The sequence below is a fragment of the Heloderma suspectum genome, chromosome 17 (genome assembly GCF_057233095.1).
Source record: "Heloderma suspectum isolate Gila_16-S chromosome 17, 16-S_ref, whole genome shotgun sequence".
Taxonomy (NCBI): domain Eukaryota; kingdom Metazoa; phylum Chordata; class Lepidosauria; order Squamata; family Helodermatidae; genus Heloderma; species Heloderma suspectum.
The window spans coordinates 9911314-9937687 of record NC_139474.1 but is presented as its reverse complement, the minus strand read 5'-3'; the positions used below and the strand labels follow the sequence as shown (position 1 = coordinate 9937687).

Below are 26374 nucleotides of genomic sequence, written 5' to 3'. Positions count from 1 at the left end.
GCTCCTTCCTCCTCCTCCAGCCCCGTTGCTCAGCTCTCTTCCTTTGCAGGGGCACACAGATGAACTGTGGGGGCTAGGCACACACCCTTCGCGAGACCTTTTTGTCACCTGTGGTTACGACAGGCAGCTCTGCATGTGGGATGGTGGGGAGCACACGCTGGCTTGGAGCGTCACACTGGAGGTACCGTACCCGGCAGAAAGGAACACGTAGCTTAACCTTGGAGCAGGATCAATAGACAGGGCTGTGGATATGGCACGGTTTTGCGGGGGGTGCACAATGTGGCATCAGACACAAGAGCTGGCTTCCTTAGAATCTCATCTTTCAGATATAAACGTATATTTAAAACCCACGTTTCTAGCCCTTATGGTTGCAAAGATTTCCTATTATGTTGGTGGTGGCTGCTAGAATTTCAGAAGCCAGAGGGGCTGCTGAATGAAATTTCCAGTGGAGTCAGTAATTCCCTACTTCCAAGGTTTTCACATCCTCTCCATGGAGGAGAGAGATGGGAACGTGTGGCCCTCCAGATATTGTTAGACTGCAGCACCTATCACCCCTCATTGGCTGTGCTGGCTAAGGCTGTTGGGAGTTGCAGTCCAGCAAGAACCAGAGGGCCACAGATTCCCCACCTTCGATGTAGGATGTCCCTGTGGAAGTTGCACTTTGGTTTAGCCTTTTCTTTTTCCTTTTGCTTACCCTTTTTCTTTTTCTGATTGAATAAATGCATTTGGACCTTTGCACATTTACTGCATCAGTCCTGATCTACACAAATAAGTCACTGTTCCTGGACTGGACTGCATCTTACTACAGTTGGAAGATCATGTGTTTTGAATGTTTCCCTATGAGGGGAAGAATCCCTGCCCATAAAAAGCTAGCATGTCAAGGAAAAGGCTAAGATGGAACCTTTCTCCCTAATATCTAGTTTTCTATGTTGCAGGGATACAAAAATAAAAATATGGAAGCACATTCGATCATGAGACCTCGCCACCACCTCTTACAGTTTGAAGTGGTACAGTCCATGAACAATTGTACTATGTGAACTTCTGCTTGTAGACCATGCCTCAGATGGACTGGCAAGGTGGGAAAGGGACTCATCCATTCTCCCCACCCCTCACCCCAGGAGTGTAAGCAGTATAACATGGTGCTTGATTTTAAATAATTTGCTTCATTTTTAAAATTAATTTATAGCCCTGCCTTTCCAATACATCTTGGCTTAGCCCTGAACTCACTTGCTGGCCTTGATGCAAGCCAACCGTGTTCCCTCAGTCTCATTCATCCATCTGTAATTTGGGGATATAATACTGGCCTACCTGACAAGGTAGTTGTAAGGATTGCCAATGTACTGTCTGACTGAAGCGCTTCAAGCTTTTAATGGAAACAGCAATGTAAATAATATGCTGTTGTTTGACTGAAACTCACTCTAAGGGTGCAGTTACATGTGCATAAATCCCACTGAGCCCAGTAGGACTTACTTCTGAGTAAACATGCGTAAACAGGCGCTGTAAGTGCCTGATAAATCCTCCCTAATGGGTTCTCCTGACTTTATTGTAAACTTGTGGGCAGCGCCTGTGGTATTCATCATTTTACACAGTGCCTATCAATTTTAGCTGTGTTGTTCTGTGGAACCTAGGAAGCTGCCTTATACTAAGTCAGGCCCTTTGTCCATCTGAACCAGTATTGTCAACACTGACTGGCAGCAATGGCTCTCAGGAGTTTTTCCAGCCCTACCTGGAGATGCCAGGAATTGAACCTGTGACCTACTGCATGCAAAGCAGGTGCTCTACCACTGAGCCACAGCCCCTCCCAAATTGCACCTTTCAAGAGGTATTCATTCAAATTCCCCAAACCCAAATCCCTACGTGAGCAAATCAAGTACTTAGGCCAAACTTATGGGGAAGGGTCATAGCCTCTGCTTTGCCTGCAGCAGGTTCAATCCCCAAATGCCAGGAGGTGGCCTAGCTCAGAGGTAGAGCCCCTGCTTTGCATGCCAAAGGTCCCAGGTTCAGTCCCCGGCATCTCCAGGCAGAGATGAAAAAACTCCTGCCTGAAAGCCTGGAGAGCTGCTGACTGACAGTGTCGACAATACCAGACTAAGTAGACTAAGTAGACTAATACTCAGTATAAGGCAGCTTCCTAACCTGGTGACACAGCAGCAGTTCCATGTGGGCAAACCTCACATAGACAGGGGTGTGTCTGTCCAATTTTAAAATGAAAAGGGTCATATCTTACCTCCCTGCAGCCTACCTTTCTCTTGATCAGCTCACATTTGGTGAGAAAAGTGCCTGGGGTGGGTGCTGTGGGCTGTTGAACCATGAGGGGTGGGGGGTGTCTGCAATTCTCACTTATTTGCCCCTTTTTGTTTTCAAAATCAGATGCCCTTCCTCTTCCATGGGGCAGCTCCATGCTTTGAATGCACTGAGGTGACTCTGCTGTATCGGGTTTGGCAACCCTAAGTCATCGTATTAACAAGAGTGTTCATATGGTCCCTCTTTCTCTGTTCTCTAGGAGACGGGGCTCTGTGCTGACTTCCACCCCAGTGGGAAAGTGGTCACGGTGGGGCTCAGCACCGGACGGTAACTACTCCCCCGCCCCTCCACCCCTGCTCACCTTTCCTGCCTCCAGCTTTGTGCGGTTGGAAGGGCAGCACTGCTTAGCTGTTAAGGGCTGCGCTGTTTCTTTTCTGGCCTTGAGAAGCAGCTGCATGAAAATCAGAAACGGAACAGGTGATGCTTTCCTCAACCCCATTCAGGTGCGATGCTGGGGAAAACTTCACCTGGTTCTATTTCAGCTCTTCCTACAGCTACTCGAGGCCAGGAAAGACACACAGAACCCTGTTTCGGCAGCCTATGCATACAGTGACTTTTGGTGGTCACCAGCCACTAAGAGAGTCTCTTTCCTCGCAGATGGGTGGTGCTGGATACAGAGACTCAGCAGGTGTTGTCAGGCTACATGGATGGGAACGAGCAACTCTCTGTGGTGCGCTATTCGCCAGGTTAGGTCCCATTGCTTGCTTTTCATACATGGGTGCGTTTCTAGCCGTGTTAGTCTAGTGCAACAAAAACAACAAAGAGAATCCTAATTTTAAGAAAGATACTATGGCTCTATGGGTTATAATTTATTTCCTGTTTTGAAGCCCTTCAAACTTTTGATCAAATTACAACCAAGTACAGTTGCCTGTATTTTTTCTGACTAACACATGCACAAAATAACACTCACACACATTCCTTATATATGCTGTGTAACTTGTATTTTCATTCTTTCATTAGATAGCAAGCTCCTACTTGGCTGTTTTACTGTAAATGTTCCGCAAGCATATTGGTGATAGAGTAAGGGTGCAATCCTATGCATGTTTAGACAGAAAAAAGTCCTCCAACTCCCAGCATTCCCCAGCCAGCCATGCTGGCTGTGGAATGTTGCAAGTTGGAGGACTTTTTTTCTGTCTAAACATGCATAGGATTATGCCTTAAGAATTATAATTAGTGAATTTCTTTGTTTCTTTAGTGATCTCGTTACATTCATATGTATGTCCCCTGTCCTCTTTTTTTTTGGCTTTGTCTTTGTAAAACTTTATTTCAGAGTAAAATAAAATTTCATGATAAAAACAACAACAACAAAAAGTCTTGTGGCACCTTAAAGATTAGTCCATTTATTGTGACATAAGCTTTTGTCGACTATAGCCCACTTCATGACATGCATGAAGTATTATGGAGAATTTCAGGTTTAAATATAGTACATATGGCAGGGTTGGGGATAAGAATTGTAAACAGTGAGGTTAGAAGGAAATTAAGTGCAGAAAGTACTTGGCAGTGACAATCACATTATTAACAGTGGTCATTCACAGGCAGTTGTTGCTGATAAATTTATTTACTTAGTTACTTGCTACATCTCTATACTGCCCAATACCCAAAGACTAACACAAACATCCTACAACTATGTAAGCCATTTTACACACATAGCATGATAGGAATTATTTATCCTGATTCAAGCCTCTGGCAGTAGAATTATATCTTTTGATGAATTCTAGAGTGTTTTGTTTCCTCGTCCAGCCGCTACTGCTGTCTGGTTTGTTTCTCTGCCTTTGAGTCTGATTTTCTCTTTTTGCCAGATGGGGAGTTCTTGGCCATCGGCTCCCATGACAACTTCATCTATATATACAGCGTAGAGGGGAGTGAGCATAAATACACCCGCTTTGGCCGCTGCACGGTGAGCAGAAGCATGGGAGCAATGCACATTACTGGGTGGGAGTGGGGAAAGGAAGAGACGCAGCTGACAAACACTTGCAAGGCAGTTAAACTTCTGATAGTTGAAGCATTATTTTCCTGAATTCTGGTTGGACATCCATGTCAGCCTTAAGCTCAATTGTTTTCTTAGCCCAGGAGTTTAAGGTGTTTTCAATGTGCTTGTTTTATTCCAGTGTTTTTTATGTTTTTTTGTTTTATCATGATGTTCTTGTTTTCTTGCTTTGCCTCTGTAAGCCCCGCTGACTGCTTCATCTGAAGAGCAGCTTATAAGCATCTTCAAGAAATAAAAGAAAGCAAAAAATAAATGTGGACTAGATGCCTCCTATAATCCATACACTTTCTCTCTCCTTCTCTGCATGCTCCCCTCCCACCCCACCCCCACTCCAGGGACACTCCAGTTTCATCACACATCTGGACTGGTCTAAGGATGGGAAATTCATCATGTCCAATTCCGGAGACTATGAAATCCTGTACTGTAAGTTCCATGCCTAGTGGGGAAGGATATTGCACATTTGCTTGTCCCAAGATGAAAAACTTTGAAGCGACGACTTCTGAATCATGATCAAACAAAAACAAAACTAGCCTGCAGCCTTCTGCCCTGAAGTGCATTGTACAGTCATTCCTTTAGCCACTGCCGTGTGGTGCAGCTGCTTTATTTTTGCGATAAGGAATACCCTGAATATTCCTTATTGCAGAGGAAAAAAAGAGTAAACTTGGGAAGGGTCCCTGAAACAGCAAGATAAATGGGAGTCTCTGAGCTTGTGCTTAATCAGTCCTGAGGACTGATTGTGATGGTTTGGTCTCTTGCTTAGCGGCAGTTTGACGTCCTCTGCAATGTTCACATTTGCCTCTGTGTGTCTCGTTTGCAGGGGATGTGGCTGGAGGTTGCAAGTTGCTGAGGAATCGGTTTGAGAACAGGGACCGGGAATGGGCATCATATACCTGTGTGCTGGGCTTTCACGTCTTTGGTGAGTTTGGAGGAAGATCAGAGGAAGAGGTTGGTCTGGGAAGCTAACCTTGTTTTCAGCAGATTCTCACCATGGCCTTACCTTGTTTGCCACTTTACTAATTTCATACCTTTGTCTCTCTTCCCTCTCCGCATTGCCTGCAGGAGTGTGGCCCGACGGCTCGGACGGCACCGACATCAACTCGCTCTGTCGCTCCCACCACGAGCGGGTGGTAGCTGTGGCAGATGATTTCTGCAAGGTGCACCTTTTCCAGTATCCTTGTGCCAAGCCCAAGGTATAAGGGGGTGAAGTGAGATGGGGTAAGAGTGTGGTCTTGTAGGGAAGACCTAATTCAGATCAGAAGTGGTGTGTGTGTGTGTGTTGTGGATAGAAGACCTGCCTTCTGATCACTGCTCCAGGCTTGGTTTGATTTCCATATCTTCAACAAGGAGCTGCCCTGCATCTTCACACTTTATCATCCTCCCTTGCCACACTCCTGCATCTGTACCAACCCAACTACCCTTAGCCAGGGTTATGGGCATTTCTAGGCCCTTGAATGTTTAGTACAGCTTAAAGCATGGGTGTCAAACTTCTTACAGATTGAAGGACAAATTCCATTGCAGAGAAGCTCTTGGGGGTCTCAATCCAGTGGTGGGTGGGGGGCAAAGGCAAAAGGGGGGGCAAAACACCAGCCTATATTAGCTTAAAGCTCTCACTGCCGGTAACAAAGCCTTAGGAGAGGCATTTCAGCCTTTGGAATGGGGCAGCGGGGCGGGGGGAATGCTCAAAACAGTCCAGGGGGAAGGGGTTGTGGCTGTTTGGGGAACCCTAGAAGGCTGAATTGCAACCCCAGGCAGGCCTGAATTGGGCCAGGGGTCCTAGGTTCAACACCCCTGCTGTAAAGGTTCTCATAACGATGGTACCCTTTTCAAAATGTTACACACACACCTTATCTTTCACAGGCACCAAGCCACGTCTATGGGGGCCACGGGAGCCACGTCACCAATGTCCGTTTCACACACAATGATGGCCACCTGATCTCCATGGGGGGCAAGGACACCAGCATCTTCCAGTGGCGAGTGTTAGGTGGCAGCCTTCCCTGTAGCCGTTCCCTCTCTTTGGCCTTCTCACAGGATGCCGGGGTCAGCACTTGAAGCTAAGGGGTGTGTGAGAACCCAAAGCAGACCAAACCCAGTGCAGCAACTAAGCCTTTATGAGAGAGGAAGGTGGCGGTTACTTCCCATCCCATGACTGATTCCTGGGTGAATCCATGGGAAGGTTGGAGTCCCTTCTCCCCGCCGACATAATTTCCTTTGGCTAACAATGTGATTTGCTTTATTAACATAAGGGTGAGCAATCCAAGGCACAGAAGAACCAGCATTGTGAAGGAAAATGAATGTCTTGGACATTGTGTGTGAGGAGGTGAAGATGCTTTGTCTCTCAAACAGGAGATGTTGGAGAGAATTGGTTGTTTGACTTGTGTGGAGGGGGAGATTCTGGGAACTTTTTGGAGGATGTTCCTTCTCAACCTTGCTGACACAGCCTTGCTCCCTACAAGCCTCAAAGATGCTGGATTCTGTAAGTCCAGAAAAGATGGAGAAGTGGACCGGTATCCATTCACCCCCCATTCCCCTCGCTGCAACCCTCTGTACTTTGTTTACATTCCTAGCGATTCTGGCCGAAGCTGGATCTGATGTGTAAATAACCAGAGCAAAGGAAGGGCCTTAACACTGTGAGAGACGCAGAGAAATAAACCTTTGCATCCAAAATCCTGCTGTGCTGTGCCTTCTTTTCTAGATTTGCAGTGGAGGGTGCAGAGGGAGGACAAGGGCTGCAGTGGGTTTTTGTGGCCTAGCCAGTAACCATGGTTACCCACCAATACTGGGCAACCTGCAACATAACAACAAAAGCAAAGATAGCCATGCTGGTCCATGAGGGAAAAAATCCAAAATCCACAGTTGGGTAATTCCATTATTAGGACCAACCAAAATTCCACATAAATGTTCAAGCTTTCAAGTTCTCCTGAACTCTTCATCAGGCTAGGTGGTACAAAAAGCAAGGGATGGCGAAGAAACAGAAAAGTTCAATTTGGGGGGTACTTCTCTGTTTCTTTCCCCACCTCCTGCTTTTTAGTTTGTTTATGAAGCACTATTAATGTACATGGCACTTTAAAGGGTTTCCATAAGAAAAAAAAAAGGTCCCTGCTTTGTGGAGCTTACAATTAGCAGCATGTTTCAAGCAACAGGTTTGCTGGATGGGGATTTGGCACTTCATAGAGCAAGTTCAAAGGAGCGGAAACTCTAGTTTCTGGAACAGGGCAGATAAGCGGAGCTTTATGAAGCACTAAATCTCTGTTGAACAAGCAGTTGCTCCCACTGGGGCAACACAATCAGTGGGAGTGCAGCAGCTCAGTTGAATTATGCCCCTGGATTTCAACATGTTTGGGAGTGAACTGTGAAAGGGGAGGGGAGCATAATAAACAAAAGAGAGGAAAAAGCAAACTCCATTCATGGGGTAGTGTAGCAAGCCTTCGAGTTACACAGAAGTCTTCAGGTGAAACTCTTGTTTGCAGTTGGAAAGCAATGAACCTCTGTGGCAAGATGCATTTTGTAATGTATAGAGGTGCTGTAAAAAAGGTATTTTGTCTGAACAATTTAGAATCCCAACAATGGAGGATTCCCACCCATCTCCCCTCAAAGTGGGGTAGAATCCAATATTAGCCCTACTTAGAGCAGACTCATTGAAGTCAATGAGACTGCAGTTAGTCACAACTAACTTAAGTCCCATTCATTTCAATAGGTCTACTCTAGATGGTATTAACGTTGGATACTACCCAGTATTAAGTATTTGTTGAAGAATTTTTCAATATGGTAAAGGTGACGCTAAAACAAAAAAAGAAAGAAAGAAAGAGTTAATGTTAGGGCCAGAGGTTGTAAGTCAGAGGAGTGAAACGGTTTGAAAATAAGGGCAAGTGCATTTCTATTACAGTGAAGTAATAGCACACTCCGGGGGAGAGAGCGCAGGACAGGAAGGCCTGGCGTGCTATGGTCCATGGGGTCACGAAGAGTCGGACACGACTGAACAACAACAACAATACACAATATTGAAAGTCTGTAACTTGGTAAGATCCTTGTAAAATGAGATGCAGAGAAGAGAGTTCTGCATTCATATAAACGATAGGATGTCATATTGTATAAAATATCTCCATATGTGGTTGTGGAGATGGGAGAAAGAATCCAAACGAAATACAGTACTATTGAGTTTTTTTTTATAAAGCATCCAAATATACTAGGGACTACAATAAAAGAGTAACACACTGATGTAGGTTTATCGACGCTTTCAGGTTAGACAAAACACCTCGGCATGCCTTTACAACTGTGCCTGAGGAATTCTGTGTAACCGAAAAGCCTGCATACCCCGCTTGCTTACGCGTCAGGAGAGAAGCAGCAGTTTGAGGACGGGAGGCAAGAAAGGGTTACGCTCCTGATTCCGGGAGAGACCGATGGTGGCCGAAGATAGCCGAGTCTCTCGGCCTTGCCCCTGTTTCGCGAAGGTTGACGGAAAGACGCGGAGAAGCATTCTGAACTATCGCCGCTGAAGAGCTCCACCCCCCTGCTTCTTAAGTTCTTATCGGGGAAGATTTTTTTACGACCCGAAGCTTTCCGGGAAAACACGAGGTGCCTTCGTGCGTTTCCGGCCGGGAGGGAGGTGGCGAGAAGTCGCCTGCCTTGAGTTGATAAAGCTGGCCGGGAAATCCCCGTCTCTTTCCGACAAATTTTCCGGGAAAGCTCGAGCTGCTTCTGCCGAAAGCTTAGCTCCGGCGTGCCCCCACGAACTCGAACCGGAAAAGCCCGAGTCTTTCCGAAGACGCCCGAGGGCGGCCTTCCGTAGATTCCCGAGGCGCTCGAGGCTTGGCCGGCGCTCGCTGCGTGAGGGGGGAGAACCACAACGGCGGCGGGAGGCGATGAAGAGCGGCCGGGCCCGGAGTTCCTGAGGGGGCCGAGCCGGGCCAGGAGGAGTCGTCGGAGCGCCCCAAAGGCGCCATGGCGGCCAATATGTACCGGGTGGGCGGTAAGGAGAGGGGAGGAGGGGAGCAGTGTGTGTGGGGGGTGCCTGTGGGGAAAAATGGGGGAGGGGCGAGACACGAGGGGGGAGGGGCGCGGTGAGGGGGTAGTTGTGGGGGAGGCTATGAGGCGTGGGGGGGAGGCCAGGAAACGAGGAGTGAATAGGGGAAGGGGACAAAGGGGTGTCGCTCCAGGGATAAAGATTTAGAGGGGGGCAGAAGGGGGGTAAGTGTATCTGTGGGTCGAGGGGTATTAAGGAGTACGTGAAGGGGCTTGGTCTAATTAGGGAGGTGAGGGATTTGCGGGGAGTAAAGGAGAGAGGGAGGCTGAAAGGGGGGGAAGGGTCCAGGAAGTGGGGCAAATATTTGGAAGGAGGGGGCTGGGTCCATTTGTAAGATGGAAGGAAGGGGGGCTGATTTTAAATGTGAAGGGTTAGGGTGAGTGGGGGTGTTATTGGGGTGTAAGAGGAAGGCTGGTTGGGCCATGAAAGAGTATGTGGGTTAAGGGGTTTTGAGGAATAGGTGGAGGGGGCTCAGTCTAAACAGATGAGGGGGTGTTGGGTGGGGAGGTCATAATAAGGGGGTTAAGCCCAGATAGTGGGATAAAGATTTGGAAGAAGGAGGGGGCTAGGTTCCTCTGTCAAGTGAAAAGGGGTCTAGGATGGGGAGCGGGTGATTTTTAACTCAGGGAAATGTGGGGCAGGAGGATTATGAAGGAGCAGGATTCCTGAATGAAATAAGTCAGTTGGGGTTCTTAAGGGATAGGTGGAGGGGCTGGGTCAAAACAGGTGTGGAAGGCTGAAGGTAATAAGGGGTCTGTGGACACTAAGTGGGTTGGTTCCAGTTAGAGGGATAAAGACTGGAGATGGGGATGGGGCTAGGTTAATTTTTAAGATAAATGAGTGGGGGGGTCTGGCTTAAATTGGAAGTGGTCAGGAAGAGTTAAGTAGCAAGCAGACTGGTGGGGAAGCTGCTGGAGGTGGGGAGGGGATTAGGAGTTATTAAGGAGTTATGCGGAGGAGCTAAGGGAGTAGTTTTGAGGCAGTGGCGCAAAAATTAGAAGCACAAGGGGTGTGGGGGGTGTAGGCTCACGTTGGAGGGCAGGGTGAACGAATAGCTCAGGGGTAATAAGGGCTAGGCCCTGGGCTAGTCTGGGGGTTGAGTCATGAGGGAGTTGGTCTGAAAGCTATGCTAAAGAGGTGGGGGATTGGGGGTATTAAGGAGAGGGTCGGGGTGGACTAAGGAAGTCAAAGTGTACCTTGATCAGAAGTGGGGTGCTGGTTGGGGGTAGGAAGTGGTTATTTTGGGGAGGGAGGTCAAGCCGATGGCTCAAGTATCTTCTTAGAGATTGGAATTTGGGGTGAAAGGTTATCGTGGGGGGGAGGCTAAAAATAAGTTTAGGTGGAAAATCCTGTGGATTATTTACCCTCACTGTTACAGGATTTTCTTGAGTAGGTGAGAAGACTGAGTGGTTCTCCATCTGATGGGTTTGGTCATTGGGATTGAGGCCCAGAAGATCGGGGGGGGGGGGGAGGCAGCAAGGTTAGGCTTATGGAAAAAGTGGGGAGGTGTACAGGTAGATAGATCAAGATCTGGTTGTTTGTGTAGAGAGGTGTGAGGAGGATGTGGTTGGTTTGGAGGGAGGGTGGGAGATAAGAAACTGATAGGGGTGTTCCTAGTTGTCTAAGGGGTCTGCCATTAAGTGGCTGAGCAAAGGACTGTGTTGGATTCATGCTTGTCAGACTGGAATGGGGTGACAGGGTGCATATGGAGTTGTGAACAGGATGCTGGAAAGTTGGTTTTAAGAAGAGCATTTATCTCATCTACTGCATGAGAAGACAATGGAATCTCCATGTTTATCATCTGGTACCTCTGAGTACCAGATGATGGGGACAAACCACAAAGGAGGGTTACTGTTGGAAACGGGACGCTGGACTAGGACTTTCGTCTGATCCAGCAAGGCAATTCCTATGTTCTTCCTCTACAGTCAATTGGGAATACCTCTACCGATATTCTCTCTGTCTCTTTTCTGTTGCTATGATCAGGGTATTTGATTCCTGAAGCCTCTGCACTATAGGGCCATAGGTCTGTGATAGCATGCTTGCCTTGCATGTAGAAAAAGGTCCCAGGTTCAGTCCCTGGCATCTCCAGCTAAAAAGATCAGGTGGCAGGGCTAGTAAAGACCCACGCACACCGCTGCTGCCACCTCAGACCCTAGTGAGACTTTCCAATCAGAACAAATAGTGGGTGAGATGGTCTGATAAATATAAGACAGCTTCATATGTTCATCCAGCTCCCTGTCTTTTATTTCCATCACCTTCAAGCTTCTAATTCTTATGTTTAGATCATGCTACCCTTATTCCCTCCTACTCCCCTGCTCACAAGCTGTTGGGCCCCTTAGTCACCTCCTCCCACTTTTATCTCTATCTCTTAAACCACCCTGTGGTTCCTTTGGCCTGAAACATCCTCCCCCTCCCTGTTGAGGATTCCCTTTCCCCCCAGGCTCCTATTCTGAAGACTTGCTACTTCAGCCATACCTCTCCTGTCCACCTTCCTGTTGTCACCTGATTCCCTCCAACCCTGTCTGTGACCCTGACCTTTTTCTTCTTATTTTTCCACTTTCTATTTAATGTGAGTTGAATCTGAGTCACATGTATGTTGTACGCAGCACCTGGCATTGATATTTATTCATTTATTTATGTTATTATTATTTATATTTCTATACCTCCCCATAGCCCAAGCTGTCTTCATTTATCCAAAGCATTTTTATCCTGTGCTTCAGTCAAAAGGTTCCCAGAGCACCTTATAAGAATTAATAATCAGAAAGCATAACAATTAGTTGACAGGAAAACAACTTGTCAGTAATAGTGGAAATAGGCCTTGTGGGTGCACAAGAGGCAAGCCCAGCCCTTTTCCACAGGTCAGACAAATGGCTGGCAACCCCACAAGGGATTGAGATCTACTAATTGAGAACTTTTAGTGAAGACCGGGAATTGTGGGCTGAAAGTCCCCAGTTCCAAGACTCAGGACAGCTGTGGGCTTGCTGGATGGCCTTTGGCAAACTGCCATCTCTCAACCTTCCCATGGTGATGGTAATATTGGCCTGCCTTACATGATTGTCATAATGATTACAAAGCTTGCATATGGCCACAAAGGGCAGAGAAGCTTGTGGCCTATCACAGGGTTTAGCCACATATATATATATATGCTTTACACTTTACGCGAAATAATAATTATGTGCCCTGTAGGAAATATGCAAATCAGGGAAATTTGCATATTTTGCATGTATTGAAATTCTGTGCCAGATCCCCTGGTCACACAGCACAGTCCCAAAGAGGTGGGATACTCATGGCCTTGGATGAAATCGACAGAGGCTGAAGTGGAAGGTGGGAAGCCTTGAAGCTGGGCCAGAGGGGAGAAACAGTGGAAGTTTTCTTTGTCCTGGGCAAAAGGGGATGAGAAGGATCTAGATGAGAGGAATCTTCATATTTTTGCTGTGGTACTTCGGTGGGCCTGGTGGATACAACTTGCATACACTCTGCTGCATACTTGGCCCATGGCTATTAGCTATGATGACTGAATGGAACTTCCATGTTCAGAGGCAGTATACAGGGAGAGCATATTTATGAGGACTATTTAAGAGTATGAACTCTAAACAAGGAAGTCCATGGGTCAATTCTCATTTTAGTTGTGGATTTGCCATGTAGCTTTAAACAAGCCATACTCTCCCGGGCTCAGGCCCTTATCTCTACATATGGGGATAATGATAATACCAGCCTACTTCATAGGCTGGCTGTAAGGATGGCTTAGATCAGGAGCAGGCAGAAAGTAATCTGGGCTTTTATTTCTGGGTGAGTTGCAGTAGATCAGCAAGGGTTTCTGACTCCTCATGGTTCAACAAAAGCGCCCCCCCTTCTAAATTAGGCAACTGAAACGAAGAAAGCTTGGGGGGGGGGAAGTGGGAGTGGATTTTCATGTGAAGACTGAGAGCTCTTGTACTGCAAACAGATTCCTGGGCTGTGCGTGTACTTGGACAACCCTATTCCTTAATCCTAAATGTATGACCTCCCTCGCCTCTCCCTGAGCCACAGTTTTGCACCTGGCTCTGGTTGATGGGCTTCAGGGTTCTAGTTTTAAAAAACCTCAAGCCTTGTCTTGGATAACTTCCATGAAGCATTTAGAGCAACTTAAGAGAAAAGTGTTGTGCACAAGAAGCCTATGTTGTTCTTACAGTCACCAGGGTCTCCTGAGAATATGATTCCGCCTTCCAGCTTCTTTTTTTTCATTGCCTCATTGCCTTTTGCTTTATCCCTCTTGCAGATTATGTCTACTTTGAGAATTCCTCTAGTAACCCCTACCTCGTGCGCCGTATTGAAGAGCTCAACAAGGTAAGGGTAGCGCTGGTTGTGAGGGCACTGAAGGGGAGGGTGAGCTTCCCTGTGTCCCATGGGGCTCCTGGACCCATTGTGGCTAAAGAAGCCAGGGTGTTTGCGGAGGATGGAGTGGAAGAATGCAGCTTAAGTGGGAAGCTCTTGGGTTTGGTGGGGCATTTGAGCAAGAGATCATGAATCTGCCGTTGCCCCCCATTTGTGAGCCTGAATACCCATAAGCAGCATGTCTCCTCTTTCTCCCCCAGACGGCCAATGGCAACGTTGAGGCCAAGGTTGTCTGCCTGTTTCGGCGGCGTGATATCTCCAGTAGCCTCAACAGCCTTGCTGACAGCAATGCCCGTGAGTAGCAGGGGATCCCGGCGTGTGCTTGGTAAACTGGGTGCTCTTCAGAGCCAGTGGCCTTGAAGAACGATCAGGGGCTTTTGGCCCTGTGTAGTGAAGGCTTTGGACTGCGTGTTGCACTGGGTGTTGCACTGGGTCTCTGGTTGGCAGGGCTTGTGCAGTGTGCCTTGGAATGAGTGGTTTGGCAGCCTGTCTGGTGACACTGCTGGAGGGAGGCAGTGGACAGAAGAATGCAGTCAAAGGGGCGGATACAGCGCTGTTGCCCTCAGGTTGTAGTGATGGGAGGAGGGAATCTGGCCAGAAAGGGAATGGGTGAAAGCTGCCCCACCCTATCCCTGGAGCAGTAGTATTGGAGAGCTCTGGAAGGCTTCTTTCTACCCTGGCAGAAGTTAGGAGTTAAAGAATCCTGTGGCCTCATCTTTTCTCTTCAATACGTGTGTATACACATGCATGTATACCCATAGTAGGCAGGGTCAGTAGCTGGTTCTTTGCCTGTATTGACTGGTTTAAACTTTGGCAGGAGTTAGATTATGTACTTTGGTTTGGGACACCATGAGGAGGTTTTGGCTTCGGAGAAGGGCATGAGCAGAATTGAATTGGGGAGGTGAAGGCTGGGAGATGCCATCTGTCCCGCTCAGCATTGCCTCCCCTTGCAAAGCCTAGCCTTTGATGAGTCCTGGCACAGCATGGGAGTCAACAGCTACTGAAGGGTTAACAGAAGTGGGCTCTCAGCTGTGCTGGTGGAGGGGGAGGAGCCTGCATGCATGACTCTGCTTAGGGCTTCCTGGCCTCTTGAGCAGGGGCTGTGATCTTGACTCTGCCCAATCAGACCAAGCAAGGAAGAGGAGGGCCGATTCAAGGCTGCCTCTAATCCACCGGCCTGCCTGCCCATCCCAGCAGAGGATTTCCTGAGCCAAAAAGCAAGGGGGTGGGGGTGGAGCCAGCATCCCTCTGGTTCCTCTTGTCCCCTCCTCCCTGGGATGCTGCCAAGTGCTAGAAGCAGAAGGGAGTTGGTAGAACAGTACGCCTCTTGGTGGCCCGGCCCCCTGCTGCTCCTGGCAGGGTGGATGGCGCTGTGTGTGTGTGTGTGTGTGTGTGCGCGCGCGCACGGTTGAGTGAGAGAGAGAATGAGAGAGAGAGAGAGAAACCACAAGGACTTCCAATTAGAATCGGGCACCATGCTACATTTTGGGTGAAAAGGGCAACTGAAAATGACCAGGGGCCTGAGGAAAAGTTAACATGTTTGAGGCTCTTTAGTTCAGGAAAAAAAAAAAAAAGACTGGAGAGGGGAAGGGGGCATGATAAAAGTTATGCTATGTATGGAGTGTAAAGGGAGTGGGTGGATTTTCTCCCTCACAGTACTGGAACTCTGGATCAAACTGAGTGATGGGGCTTTTTCACACATCATGTATAATGAAATCCTGGCAGTTGCTGCTGCAGGATGTGGTGATGGCCATTGGCCTAGATGACTTTTAAAAAGTGGTTTAGAGAAGCCTGTGGTGGAGGATAGGCCTATTAATGACAATTCACCATGATAAGTGAATGGAACCTCTGTGTTCAAAGGCAGTACTCCTTTTGAACCTCAGTTTATTTCTCACACTTATATCCCAGCCTTCCTCCAAGGAGATAAAGGTGGCATTCCTGAGGGGCACCCCATTTTTATCCTCTCACAATGCTGTGAGTTTAGGCTGTGTGTGGGGGGGGGTGAGAGAGAGAGAGAGAGAATGGTCACTCAGTGATCTTCATAGCAAGTGGGGATTAAAACCTGGGTCTCCCCAGTCCGATGCTTTTAACTACTGGCACCCTGGTTGTCAGACGCTAGGGAGAACCAGTAAAGCACCATCCCCTTCCTGTACCACTTGTGAGTTTCCAGGTGGGTCTGGCTGGCCACTGTTGGAGGTGGAATGTTGGGCTGGATGTTGCTGTGATCCAGCAAACTAGTTCTGATGAACTGGAAAACTAACCTTGTCCGAATTGGCTGGCTAGGCTGGGTTCACTGGCTGAATAGAGGGGCGAAATCGTGCAGTCTCGGGAAGATGGAATTCTTGGAAGTGGACAACTGGTGGCCTTTACCCACTCTGTCCTCTTTCTTCTCTTCTCTCTCCCTCCCCCCCGCTGCCCCCCCATTCTCCCCAACAGGAGAATTTGAAGAAGAATCCAAACAGCCTTCAGTGTCAGAGCAGCAGCGGCACCAGCTGAAGCACCGTGAGCTCTTCCTGTCACGCCAATTTGAGTCTCTGCCTGCCACCCACATACGGTGAGGGAAGCCTGGAGGTGATGGGTCAGATCCTGTGACATCTGCTGTCCTGGGTTGTAGAGTGAAAGAAGGCTCCATTGCTAGGGCGGGGTCTGGCTGCATGGGCAACATGTAGCCCTCCAGATGTTGGACTGCAACTCCTGTCAGCCCTCACCATTGGCTATGCTGGTTGGGGCTTTGGGAGTCCCAGGCTGCCAGCATCTGGAGGGTTAGACATTCCCCACCCCTGTACTAACAGGAGCAGGGGGCACTTCAGGAATATGACAGAGATTCTGCTTGGCCCTTGCAGGGGGAAATGCAGCGTTACGCTGCTCAACGAGACAGACATCCTCAGCCAGTACCTGGATAAAGAGGTGAGGCCAGTTGGGTAGTGAATTTCCATCACTGCCTGGTGTCCTGAAGTTCTGGGCTTGTGATAGCGTGGTGTCCTTCAGCCCCATCAAACAGAATGGTGGCCTTTGCTTCTCCTGGCTTAGTTGAGTGAGTGAGTGAGTGAGTGAGTGAGTGAGAGAGAGAGAGAGAGAGAGTGTGTGTGTGTGTGTATAAGTAACTTAAAGAGATTGCATATTGTCAGGTAACTCCTATTAACTCGTCCCTTGCCTCCTCACAGGATTGTTTTTTCTACTCGCTGGTCTTTGACCCAGTTCAGAAGACTCTCCTGGCTGACCAGGGTGAGATTCGGGTAGGCTGCAAGTACCAGGCAGAGATCCCAGAACGACTGGCAGAAGGTGAGTGGGGACTGGCCCCAGCGGCTGGGCGAAATGCATTTCCCTTGGTCCATGTGTATTGACAGCCCCTTCCTTGATTCGCCCCCAGGTGAATCCGACAACAGGAACCAGCAGAAGATGGAGATGAAGGTGTGGGATCCTGACAACCCCCTAACTGACCGGCAAATTGACCAGTTCCTTGTGGTGGCTCGGTGAGATACAGCTGGGGGGGTGTTCTGGCTCCTCTTATCAGGCAGACTCTGGCTCCGGCTTGTCATTAACCCTCTCCTTCCTCTCTCTTGCACCAGAGCCGTTGGCACCTTCGCTCGGGCCCTCGATTGCAGCAGTTCCATCCGGCAGCCTAGCCTTCACATGAGTGCGGCTGCTGCCTCCCGGGACATCACGCTGGTGAGGGGGGGCAGGGAGAGGACAGGGAGGGAAGGTCAGCAACTGTGGAGGGGGTCAGGATGGGCAGGGCTGTATGTGCTCCGTGTGAAAAGATATATATAAAAATTCTGCACCCAAATCCTGTGTCAAGAAGAGCTGAGTTCTGCAGCTACTATAGATCATGCTAACTAAAATAATGCAAAGTTGCTTATTTTGCATAATTCTGCCATTTTTACTACTCTGTATAATTCTTCTAGGGAGGGGACAAGGAGCTATAGAGGATACTCTGGAACTCTGCCTTTGACGTCCAGGTCCCTGGCTTGAAAGGATGTGGCCAATGCCAGAGGAACTCTGCCTTTGATGTCCAGATCCTCTGGCATTGGCCAAATGCTTTCAAGCCAGGGACCTGGCTCACACGTAATGGTTAATTAACCCACGAATTCCTGAGGTGCGAGCCGCTTCCACTTTGCATAATTAACTTCTTATTGGCCCAATTGTAGGTTGCTGTGTGACTTGAGAACTTGGACACTTTGGGCTATTTGTGGGTTAAACAACTCAAAGTTAAGCTACAATAAGTTGTTAGGTGAACCTTGAGTTGTTTAACCCACAAATAACCCAAATTTTCCACGTTCTCATGTCACTCAGCAGCCTACGATCGGCTCAGTCAAAAGCTGATTATGTGGAGTGGCTTACACGCAGCATGCAACCCAGCAAATCCTGGATCAATTAACCCATGATTTGCTGCCGTGATGTGCGAATGGGCCCTACATTTATAACAATAAGGACTCTAAACGTGGGTGTTTCCACAACAAAAAAGGCACTGCAAAGCCTCAGTTTGGCTGTCATGCCAAACCATGTGTTAAGACTCAAACTCAAATTTGAACTTTAAAATGTAGAATAGGCAAATAGTGGCTTATAGCTGTTTGTCTGCTTTTGTTTCTGTCTGCTCAGCACTGTGGTCTGTAGGTGCAGGGGCCTCGAGGGGCAGAGCAATGGCCATAACTATGGTTTGCCAATTCAGACATGACGCTAAACTACAATGAGCACAGACTCATTTACAAACCCATTTCGAAGAAACAACGGTCTCTGTTTCTGGTTTGCCAGCCAGTCACCAACCGCATGGCCTGTCGATTCAAGCATCACGTCAAACCATAGCTAAGCTTCCTGAACCATGGCTTGACAAAAGCCTAAGTTGAGCCTCAGGGGCTGAAGGAATTGCATTCTTGCACCCAGGACACAGCTGCAGGTTGTTAGGTGGCCCACTCGCGCCTAGCTCTTCTGACAGACCCCTTCTTCCCTGTCTTGGCAGTTCCATGCAATGGATACTCTGCAGCGAAACGGCTACGACCTGGCCAAGGCGATGTCAACACTGGTGCCCCAGGGAGGGCCCGTGCTGTGCAGGGACGAGATGGAGGAGTGGTCAGCTTCGGAAGCCATGCTCTTTGAGGAGGCCCTGGAGAAATACGGCAAAGACTTCAACGACATCCGGCAGGACTTTGTGAGTTGGGCTTGTGGGTTGAGTGGAACAGAACAGCCAGAGTCTTCTGTGGCTCAGCTTTTTAATCATCATCCCTGTTTCCCCCAAAGGTGGGAAGGGTGGTTCCCCCCTGCTCTTGAAAAGGTGAGGGCATCCTCATTTTCCTTCTGGCAAACAGGCAGGGATCATTTCTAATTTGAGCCAGGACTGGGAGCTGGAGCATATGTAGCCGGTAACGTGCACAATAGTTCCTTTCTTCGCTTCTCGTCTGATCCACCCACCCCACTCCACTCCACTCCTTTAGCAACTGCAGTTCATCCTCCACTTATCAGGGAGCAGGGATTCCTGGATCAGAAGCCAACTCCCCTCCTTAAATCAAGTGCTGTGAGGATCTGGGGTGTGTGGATGCACAACCTCGAAGCTCCGCTTTCTCTGGATGAGAGGTGGAGCTGGGCATGCTCTTGAAGTCTGTGTCCCTTGCAGCTCCCGTGGAAGTCCCTGGCCAGCATTGTGCAGTTCTACTACATGTGGAAAACCACGGACCGATATATCCAGCAGGTGGGTGAATGGATTTCTACAGGCGTCTCAGGATGCAGAGCAAGATGGAGGACCAGGGGGGGGAGGTGTTCCTTGCCCAGTAGCTGCACATGTCTCTGGAGCTGCTGACCAAGTGGCTTTGATGCGTGGGGGCTCAGATCCGGATGAAGGCCCACAAAACAAGGCCCTTCTTCACCTTCCACCATTTCTCTTTCTGTGCAGAAAAGGTTGAAAGCGGCTGAAGCGGACAGCAAGCTGAAGCAGGTGTACATCCCCACCTAGTGAGTATCCCCACCCTGAGGGAAGCACGCGGGGGAGCGCCGCCAGGCCTGCTCAACGTAGTTGCCTTTCCGTCCCTTGCCCAGCACGAAACCCAACCCGAACCAAATCATCTCTGTGGGCTCCAAGCCTGGCATGAACGGAGCTGGCTTCCAGAAGGGGTTGACCTGCGAGAGCTGCCACAGTGAGTACCCGCCTGGGGCTGTAAAGGTGGGGAGGGGCTCAGGCCCCATCTCTGATTTGGAGGCAGTCCGGCCCGCGCCATTTTCCCTGCCCTCACCACACGCTTTCTCAGCCCTGGTGGTATGGTGCCGCAGCATTCACACAAGGTGGACATTGGGGAATCGTTCCTGTACCTGATGGGGAGGTGTGTGGGGGGGTGGCATCTTGGGTTTCTCCTAGATGAGTCTGTGACCTCCTCTGCCTTCGTCTCGGCCCACAGCTACCCAGTCAGCACAGTGGTATGCCTGGGGTCCCCCCAACATGCAGTGCCGCCTCTGCGCCTCCTGTTGGATCTACTGGAAGAAATACGGGGGCCTGAAGACCCCGACACAGCTCGAGGGAGCAGCACGCAGTGTCACGGTAATGCCCTTGGGGGTATCCCTTGTTCTCTGAGAATTCCTTGATGGGAAGCTGGCTCCTTTTTTTTTTTTTTTTTAAGGCTGTCATTTGCTGTCCTCATGAAGCCTCTAAATTTTACCATGGTCTTCTGGGGCTCACCTAGAATGATATCTAATGGCTGCTAGAGTGGGGCCAACCTATCCAATAGCTAAGGGGCCTTTTCTGAAAGGATATTCCTGCTCAGCACCTTGAGTCTAAATGTGGAGGCAGCTTTGGGGTTGTCCAAGCTGGCTTGTCCGAGTAAACAGTGGGTTTTCCCTTTTGATCTTGCCATGTGCTGGCCCTTTCCCTCCCTCCCTCCCCAACCTGTCACTCAGTTCTTAAGCTGGGTGGTTGTTTCACCACATCCACCCTCACCCTGTTTCCAGGAGCCACACTCCCGGGGCCATATGTCTCGGCCGGAAGCCCAAAGCCTCTCACCGTACACAACCAGTGCCAATCGGGCAAAACTCCTGGCAAAGAACCGACAGACCTTCCTGTTGCAGACCACCAAGCTGACCCGCATTGCGCGCCGCATGTGCCGGGATATCCTGCAGCCACGCCGGGCCGCCCGGCGTCCTTACGCCCCCATCAACGCCAATGCCATCAAGGCAGAATGTACGTGGGTGGAGGGAAGAACTGCCTGACTCTTCAGGTGGGGCAGGGGGAAAGGATGGCCTGAATGAGGGAAGGTGCTAAAGAAGGCTCATGCTAGTGGCCGGCTTCTTCCCTCCAGGCTCCATCCGGCTTCCCAAGGCTGCTAAGACGCCCCTCAAGATTCACCCTCTGGTGCGGCTTCCCCTGGCTACCATTGTCAAGGAGTTAGGTAAGGCAACAGAAGCAGAACTCGGACAAGCTGGTTTGCATCTTCACACTGGCCCAGTCTCCAAACCACAATTTCGAGATTCACAATGTGCCCCACGCTTCCGTACTCTGTCCTTGTATGTGAATTCCCTCCCAACCCCGTGATTCACTGGTATTCAAATCAATGCCAACTCGGCTTTGCTTAACCAGGATGGCTTCCATACCGTGGTTTGCAGACAATCCTGGTTAGTGCTAACCTTAGTTTGCCATGAGTTCCCAAATTAGGCAAACTGGTAATCACAGATCATGGAAGGGAGCAAAAATTGTGTACTACAAATGCTACACAACACAGAGAGCTCAGCGCACCTTTGGGGATGGTGTCTGAATTTGTCTGTCACCTGGACCAGCAGAGAGAGAGGAAGCTTTGATCTTACCAAGCCCCAGCTTTCCCCCCCTCCAAAATCTCAAATTATTAAAAGAAAACGTCTCCCTAAGGGTGAGATGCAAGATGACTGGGTATGCCTGCATTTCACTTTGGGGTCCCCCAACACAATGTTCCTGTTTTTCCAGCTGCGCAAGCCCCCTTGAAACCAAAAACCCCCCGTGGCACCAAGACGCCCATCAACCGAAATCAGCTGACCCCGAACCGAGGCTTGGCTGGCATCGTGAGCAAGCGAGCATATGAGAGTGTGAGTGACGTTGGGCTGTGCACAATAGGCGTCAAGGGCAGTGGGGCGGGCAGGCTGTTTGGAAGCGTATCCAAACATTGGGTGGGAGCAGAAGTGGTAGAGAGAGACGGAATTTTGAAAGTGTGTGTTTTGCGTGTGGGAGAGGGGGAGGCCCACACATTGGATTGGTGTCTGGAACATAACCAGTCCTAACATTTTTGAAAAGGGGCAGAAATGGCAGAGTGTGGTTTTTGTTTTCATTAAAAAAAAAAACCTGTGCTGGATTCCTGTAGCATTTGTTGTGACTGAGGGTATTTACGTGGTGCTGCTTTCAGTTTTCCAGAATTCCTTTCCTCCCCGCCCCCTCCCCCACCCTGGGAGGGAGGGGAAATGCTTCTGGGGTCCTTCCATCTTTTTGGGCACTCTGTGTGAATTTCTCACTGCAGCAGGGAAGAGGGTGGATAGTTATGTGAGCCCACAGCCAGGCGTGTAGGACACCCCCTACCCTTCTCCTCCTGCCCTTCGTATTTTAGGGCAGGACGAGGCCAACTCAGGACAGAGGGGGAGGGAGCCAGCAAGAGGTGGACACTGCTTTTGGGGGTTTCCTCTCGCTGATAGCTCTGTGTGCGACCGGGTGCAGGTGGCAGGGGGCGGGCTCCCCTTCTCGGCCAACGGGCGGCCCATGACTTCCGGAATGAGGTCGAGTACTCAGCCCGCCATCAAGCGTCAGAAGCTGAACCCGGCCGACGCCCCCAACCCTGTCGTTTTTGTGGCTACCAAGGACACCAGGTACTGGGGAAGGGATGTTGAACGATGCAGTCGGGGCGAGCAGGAAGGCAATGAAAGGGTGGGGCGGGGTGGTGGTGTTTAGCCTATCCCTTCTCTGGCACAGGGTTGGCATTGGCCTTTTCTGTTCAGTCCTCCTGCCACAGATAACGGGGTTTGTGCCAGTATCCATTTCGGGAGCATGGAAATAAAAGATGGGTTCCCCCACCCACCCTGTCCCACCTACTATTGCTGCTTGGATAGCTACATGCTGATCTGGAAATGGCCTATGTTTAAGAATTCTGCACCAAGCGGGGGCAGTGGATGTGGGGAGGAATGCTCTGTTCTGAACAGTTGGGGGCTTCTAGGTGAAGTAGTAGTAACTCACCCTGTGGCTCACCTGGGATTTTAATTAGGTTGTGACCCAAGAGCAGATTCTTTCTCCTCTAGGTCTCTGCCACAAATGGGTGTGATTAGTATGCCCCCCCCAATAGGAGTAGATTGCATATTTATTGTATATTCTGGGTTTTCATAGAATTCTAGGTATTTGGGGCAAGAAAGGAAAGGGAGGCATGTGCAAGGGCGACCATGAACTTTGTGCAAGCTGCTGCTCTTCTGCTAGCCAGAGGTCCCCCTTTGCAGCCATGTGGCCTAGAAACTCTACCTTGTATGTTTTAAAATAAATGCTAAGATAACTCAGAAAGCTAGGTATGACTGTAGCTTTACTTTTTGTGCATAGTTCCTGTCCCAGAAGCAGCAGCTTACTCAGAGTCCTTTCTGCCCAATCCACAATCTTGCCTTATCCCTTTTTTGAGGCAAGATTCCCCTTTGTTGTCGGAAACTTCAGATGTTCGAGGTTTGTATGGCTTTGGCAGTGGTAGTGAGACTTTACAAACCCTGGCTGATGCAGAACCGTGTTTAGAAATAATCCAGATCTCTGAGGCCAGAGCTGCAGTGGGGGTCAAGAAAGTAGCAAGTGGCAGGAGGAGGTGCTGTGAGGGGTGTGTGTGTGTGTGTGTGTGTGTGTGTGTGTGTGTGTGTGTTTAAAATGTGATTTATGGAGCCCACAAGAACTGTGCCTGCTTTTGGTTTCTTTCTTGCACCAGGCTGCCTCTTCCAGCATGTTCTTCTGTTGTATGACCTGTCCTTGTCTCTTTTTGTTAGGCTGCATAATGGTACCACCTGATGTTCTGTGCCTCTTCCTCCCCACAGGGCACTCCGCAAGGCCCTGAGCCACCTAGAGATGCGCCGTGCTGCCCGCCGGCCCAACTTGCCACTCAAGGTGAAGTCGGTGCTGCCCATCCGGCCTGTGGTGGCGCCCCTGGTGCCTGTGCCCCCAGCCCATCCTGCCAGCACCAGCGAGCCCATCATCCTGGAAGACTGAGCGCTGTTGCTTCTCTGGCACCCCCTCTAGGATCCTTGTAGCCATCTCACCCGACACCAACTCCCCTTTTCTGTGTCCAAGGCCTGCCTGGCAGAAGGAACTTCAAAGCTCCGGTTGCCAACTATTTGCTGGGATTGGGCCAGGCAGGAGGGGACATCTCTTCCCCATCCCCAAGGTGTATTATCCTGGACATCCTTCATGCTCCTTTTTATATATATATATTTTTTAATTTCCACATTTGACATTTTTTTACCCTCCCCCTTTTCTGACAATTCAGACTTGCGCACAAAGCTGGCCTCCCCCACCTTCCTCCCAAGGCAACACGATAAATGTTGGTTGGACCCTCCTTGTTGGGGGCTGGGGAGAAACTGTAGGGCTGGCATGGAATTAGAGGAACACAGAACCCCTTTCAGAGTTCTTCTCATCCCACCTTTACAGCTATTTTTCTTCCTTTTTTCTGTCTGCGTGTCTCTCTCTCTCTTATTTTTTGGTGTGTCTTTTTTAAAGTTGCCCTCTGGTCCCACATACGTATGTATTTGGGAAAGAGGAGCAGTCCCAGTTACCTGTCAACATGGCTACCCCATACCCCCCCCACATACATCTTTGACGAGCCCATTTTTTGTACATGGTTTGGAGAGGAAAAGTCAGGTTTTTTTAAGTCAGCTTCTGGTTCTTATAGCAACAAAAAAATAAATGCTGTTTTCTTCACAGCTTTCTCTGCTTTTTTATTTTGAGGGGTGGTGCAGGAGGAGCAAGAGGTGGGGGAGCTTCATTTGGAGAACTTGCTTGGCTTGGGGATTTTTTCTTAAATGTGGCTTTTTACAGCAATGAAAGTCAGATAAATGTCTGTCTTTTGTAATAGTGGGTAATCTGGACCTGACTCGCTTATTCCCCCTTCTTCCTTTCTTTCTCTAGGACTGGTAGGCAGGATAATGCAAGAAGAGAATGTTGCTCACATTCTAGAGCAGTCCAACCTGGTGCCCTCCGGATTTGTGTGACTGCAACTCCTATCTTCCCCAGTTAGCACGGCCATGCTATCTGAGGAGGACGGGGTGGGGGTGCACTCAGGCATCAGAGGAGCACCAGGTTGGGGTGAGCCACCCTAGAGAACACAAGAAGTGGAAATTAGTTTTTGGTCCTTGGATTCTTCACACCGTTCAAGACAGGATAGATAGAAGCTGGCAAGTTGACTTTTTCACAGGACGTTAACAGCATAATCCTATACACATCTCAGAAGCAAGTCATATTGAGTTCAGTGGAGCAAGGTTGCAGCTCTCTAAGTAAACGTGCAGGATTGCAGCCTAAAAAACCACGCTTGTCCTCCTGCTGCAACAATAGCTCCCATTTCACCGATGGAAACACAGACAGAGAGTGAGGTCCAATTTAACATACTTGGAGTGAGTAGTGGAAAGAACTGTTCACTTTACTCCTTACCTCCTTGATGTGGGACCAAAAGCCCCAAAATGAAAAATGTCAGTTGTCTCATGGGGTACAGAGATCAGCACTGTACTTCTACCCCCACCCGCCCTTAGAAGACAGTCTTCTAAGGTGAATCCTTGCTTTGAGTTCTACAGTTCTGTGCTAATCTCTCTGCCTTGACATGGGATAAACTATTCAGATTACAGAAACGGTTGTGGACTAACATACATGCTGGTTATGAAAAATATAAAATACGCAGCAGCTTTGGGGGCAAATTTGGGACATTTTCCATCCGGTAAGGTAATGATGAAGGAGGGAGGTGCGGGGGATCTTTAGGAAACCAGGAGTCATGGCTTGAGATTGATGTGGGAGGAACAGGAAGCTATGTAAAACAATAGGCGTGTGTCACTTCCCCCTGCTTTCTTAGCTGAAAGAGCCCACGTGTTTCTTACTTGTAACTGTCTCAGCCCCTGGAGCAGGGGAGGTTCATGAATCCCTTAGGAACTGCATATCGTCCTAGCTTGGCCTTCTACAGTATGGGCTTTGTATGAAAGAAGCCACAATCTAAGAATCTGAGGGCCCTTTCTTCATCTAGCCAGGGTCCTGAATCATCTAGGGCAGGGATGGGCAGATGGGAGATCTGGATCTACTGGTAGATTTCTGGGTGATTTGCAATAGATCAGTGAGGGTTTCTTCTGATTCCCAACCTTTAATAATAGCAACAAAATGATACACATGCCCTCCCTGCCCTAAAAGCTTGGGGTAACCCGGAGTGGATTTTTGTGTGGAAGGACTGGCACTTGGGTTTGATATTCAGAACAAATTCCTGGGCTCAGAGTTCTTGACTTTGCTGCTACCAAAGACATACACTTCAAATTCCACTTCTAATAAATAGCAAAGTAGATCCCGCAAGTCTAAAGTCTGTCCAACCCTGAGCTAGGGAATCATGTATTTAGAAAACAAAACAAAACCTGCCCCAAGAGAATAGCCTTGTGGGAAAAAGTACCTGAGGCAGGGAGAAGGCTTTGGGAGTGGAGAATGAACCTGTTCTGGTTGAATACTCCCTTCCTCTGCTCCTCATAAGATCTTGCACTGGTAGCTGGTGGGG

General features: G+C 49.2%; 2 protein-coding genes across 8 annotated transcripts in view; both read left to right on the top strand.

Moving 5' to 3' along the window:
* The window catches only part of EML3 (EMAP like 3), a 41816-nt gene extending 34865 nt beyond the window's left edge, over positions 1–6951 (top strand). For 3 of the 6 annotated variants that reach the window (XM_084824103.1, XM_084824104.1, XM_084824102.1), the window contains exons 17-24: positions 50–181; positions 2504–2571; positions 2902–2990; positions 4104–4201; positions 4627–4714; positions 5109–5207; positions 5351–5481; positions 6149–6951. In XM_084824103.1, the coding sequence (XP_084680229.1) occupies positions 50–181; positions 2504–2571; positions 2902–2990; positions 4104–4201; positions 4627–4714; positions 5109–5207; positions 5351–5481; positions 6149–6340 (897 nt within the window). In that variant the 3' untranslated portion in view covers positions 6341–6951. Of the gene's footprint in view, positions 1–49; positions 182–935; positions 1077–2503; positions 2572–2901; positions 2991–4103; positions 4202–4626; positions 4715–5108; positions 5208–5350; positions 5482–6148 lie in introns of those variants that run through there. The other 3 variants (XM_084824106.1, XM_084824105.1, XM_084824107.1) reach the window with 3 other exon arrangements.
* Positions 6952–9110: 2159 nt separating this feature from the next.
* Positions 9111–24560, top strand: MTA2 (metastasis associated 1 family member 2). 2 transcript variants are annotated; one of them, XM_084823512.1, is made up of 18 exons: positions 9111–9257; positions 13570–13637; positions 13886–13979; positions 16122–16239; positions 16529–16592; positions 16850–16967; positions 17056–17158; positions 17255–17354; positions 18643–18831; positions 19294–19368; positions 19570–19628; positions 19713–19810; positions 20069–20208; positions 20616–20844; positions 20963–21052; positions 21601–21719; positions 22339–22487; positions 23676–24560. In XM_084823512.1, the coding sequence occupies exons 1-18, from the start codon at positions 9230–9232 to the stop codon at positions 23845–23847; spliced, it is 2013 nt and encodes a 670-aa protein (XP_084679638.1). In that variant the 5' UTR covers positions 9111–9229; the 3' UTR covers positions 23848–24560. The 2 variants fall into 2 exon arrangements, with proteins under 2 accessions (XP_084679638.1, XP_084679639.1); XM_084823513.1 differs by lacking the exon at positions 22339–22487 and having other exon boundaries at positions 23676–24559.
* Positions 24561–26374: the final 1814 nt, after the last annotated feature.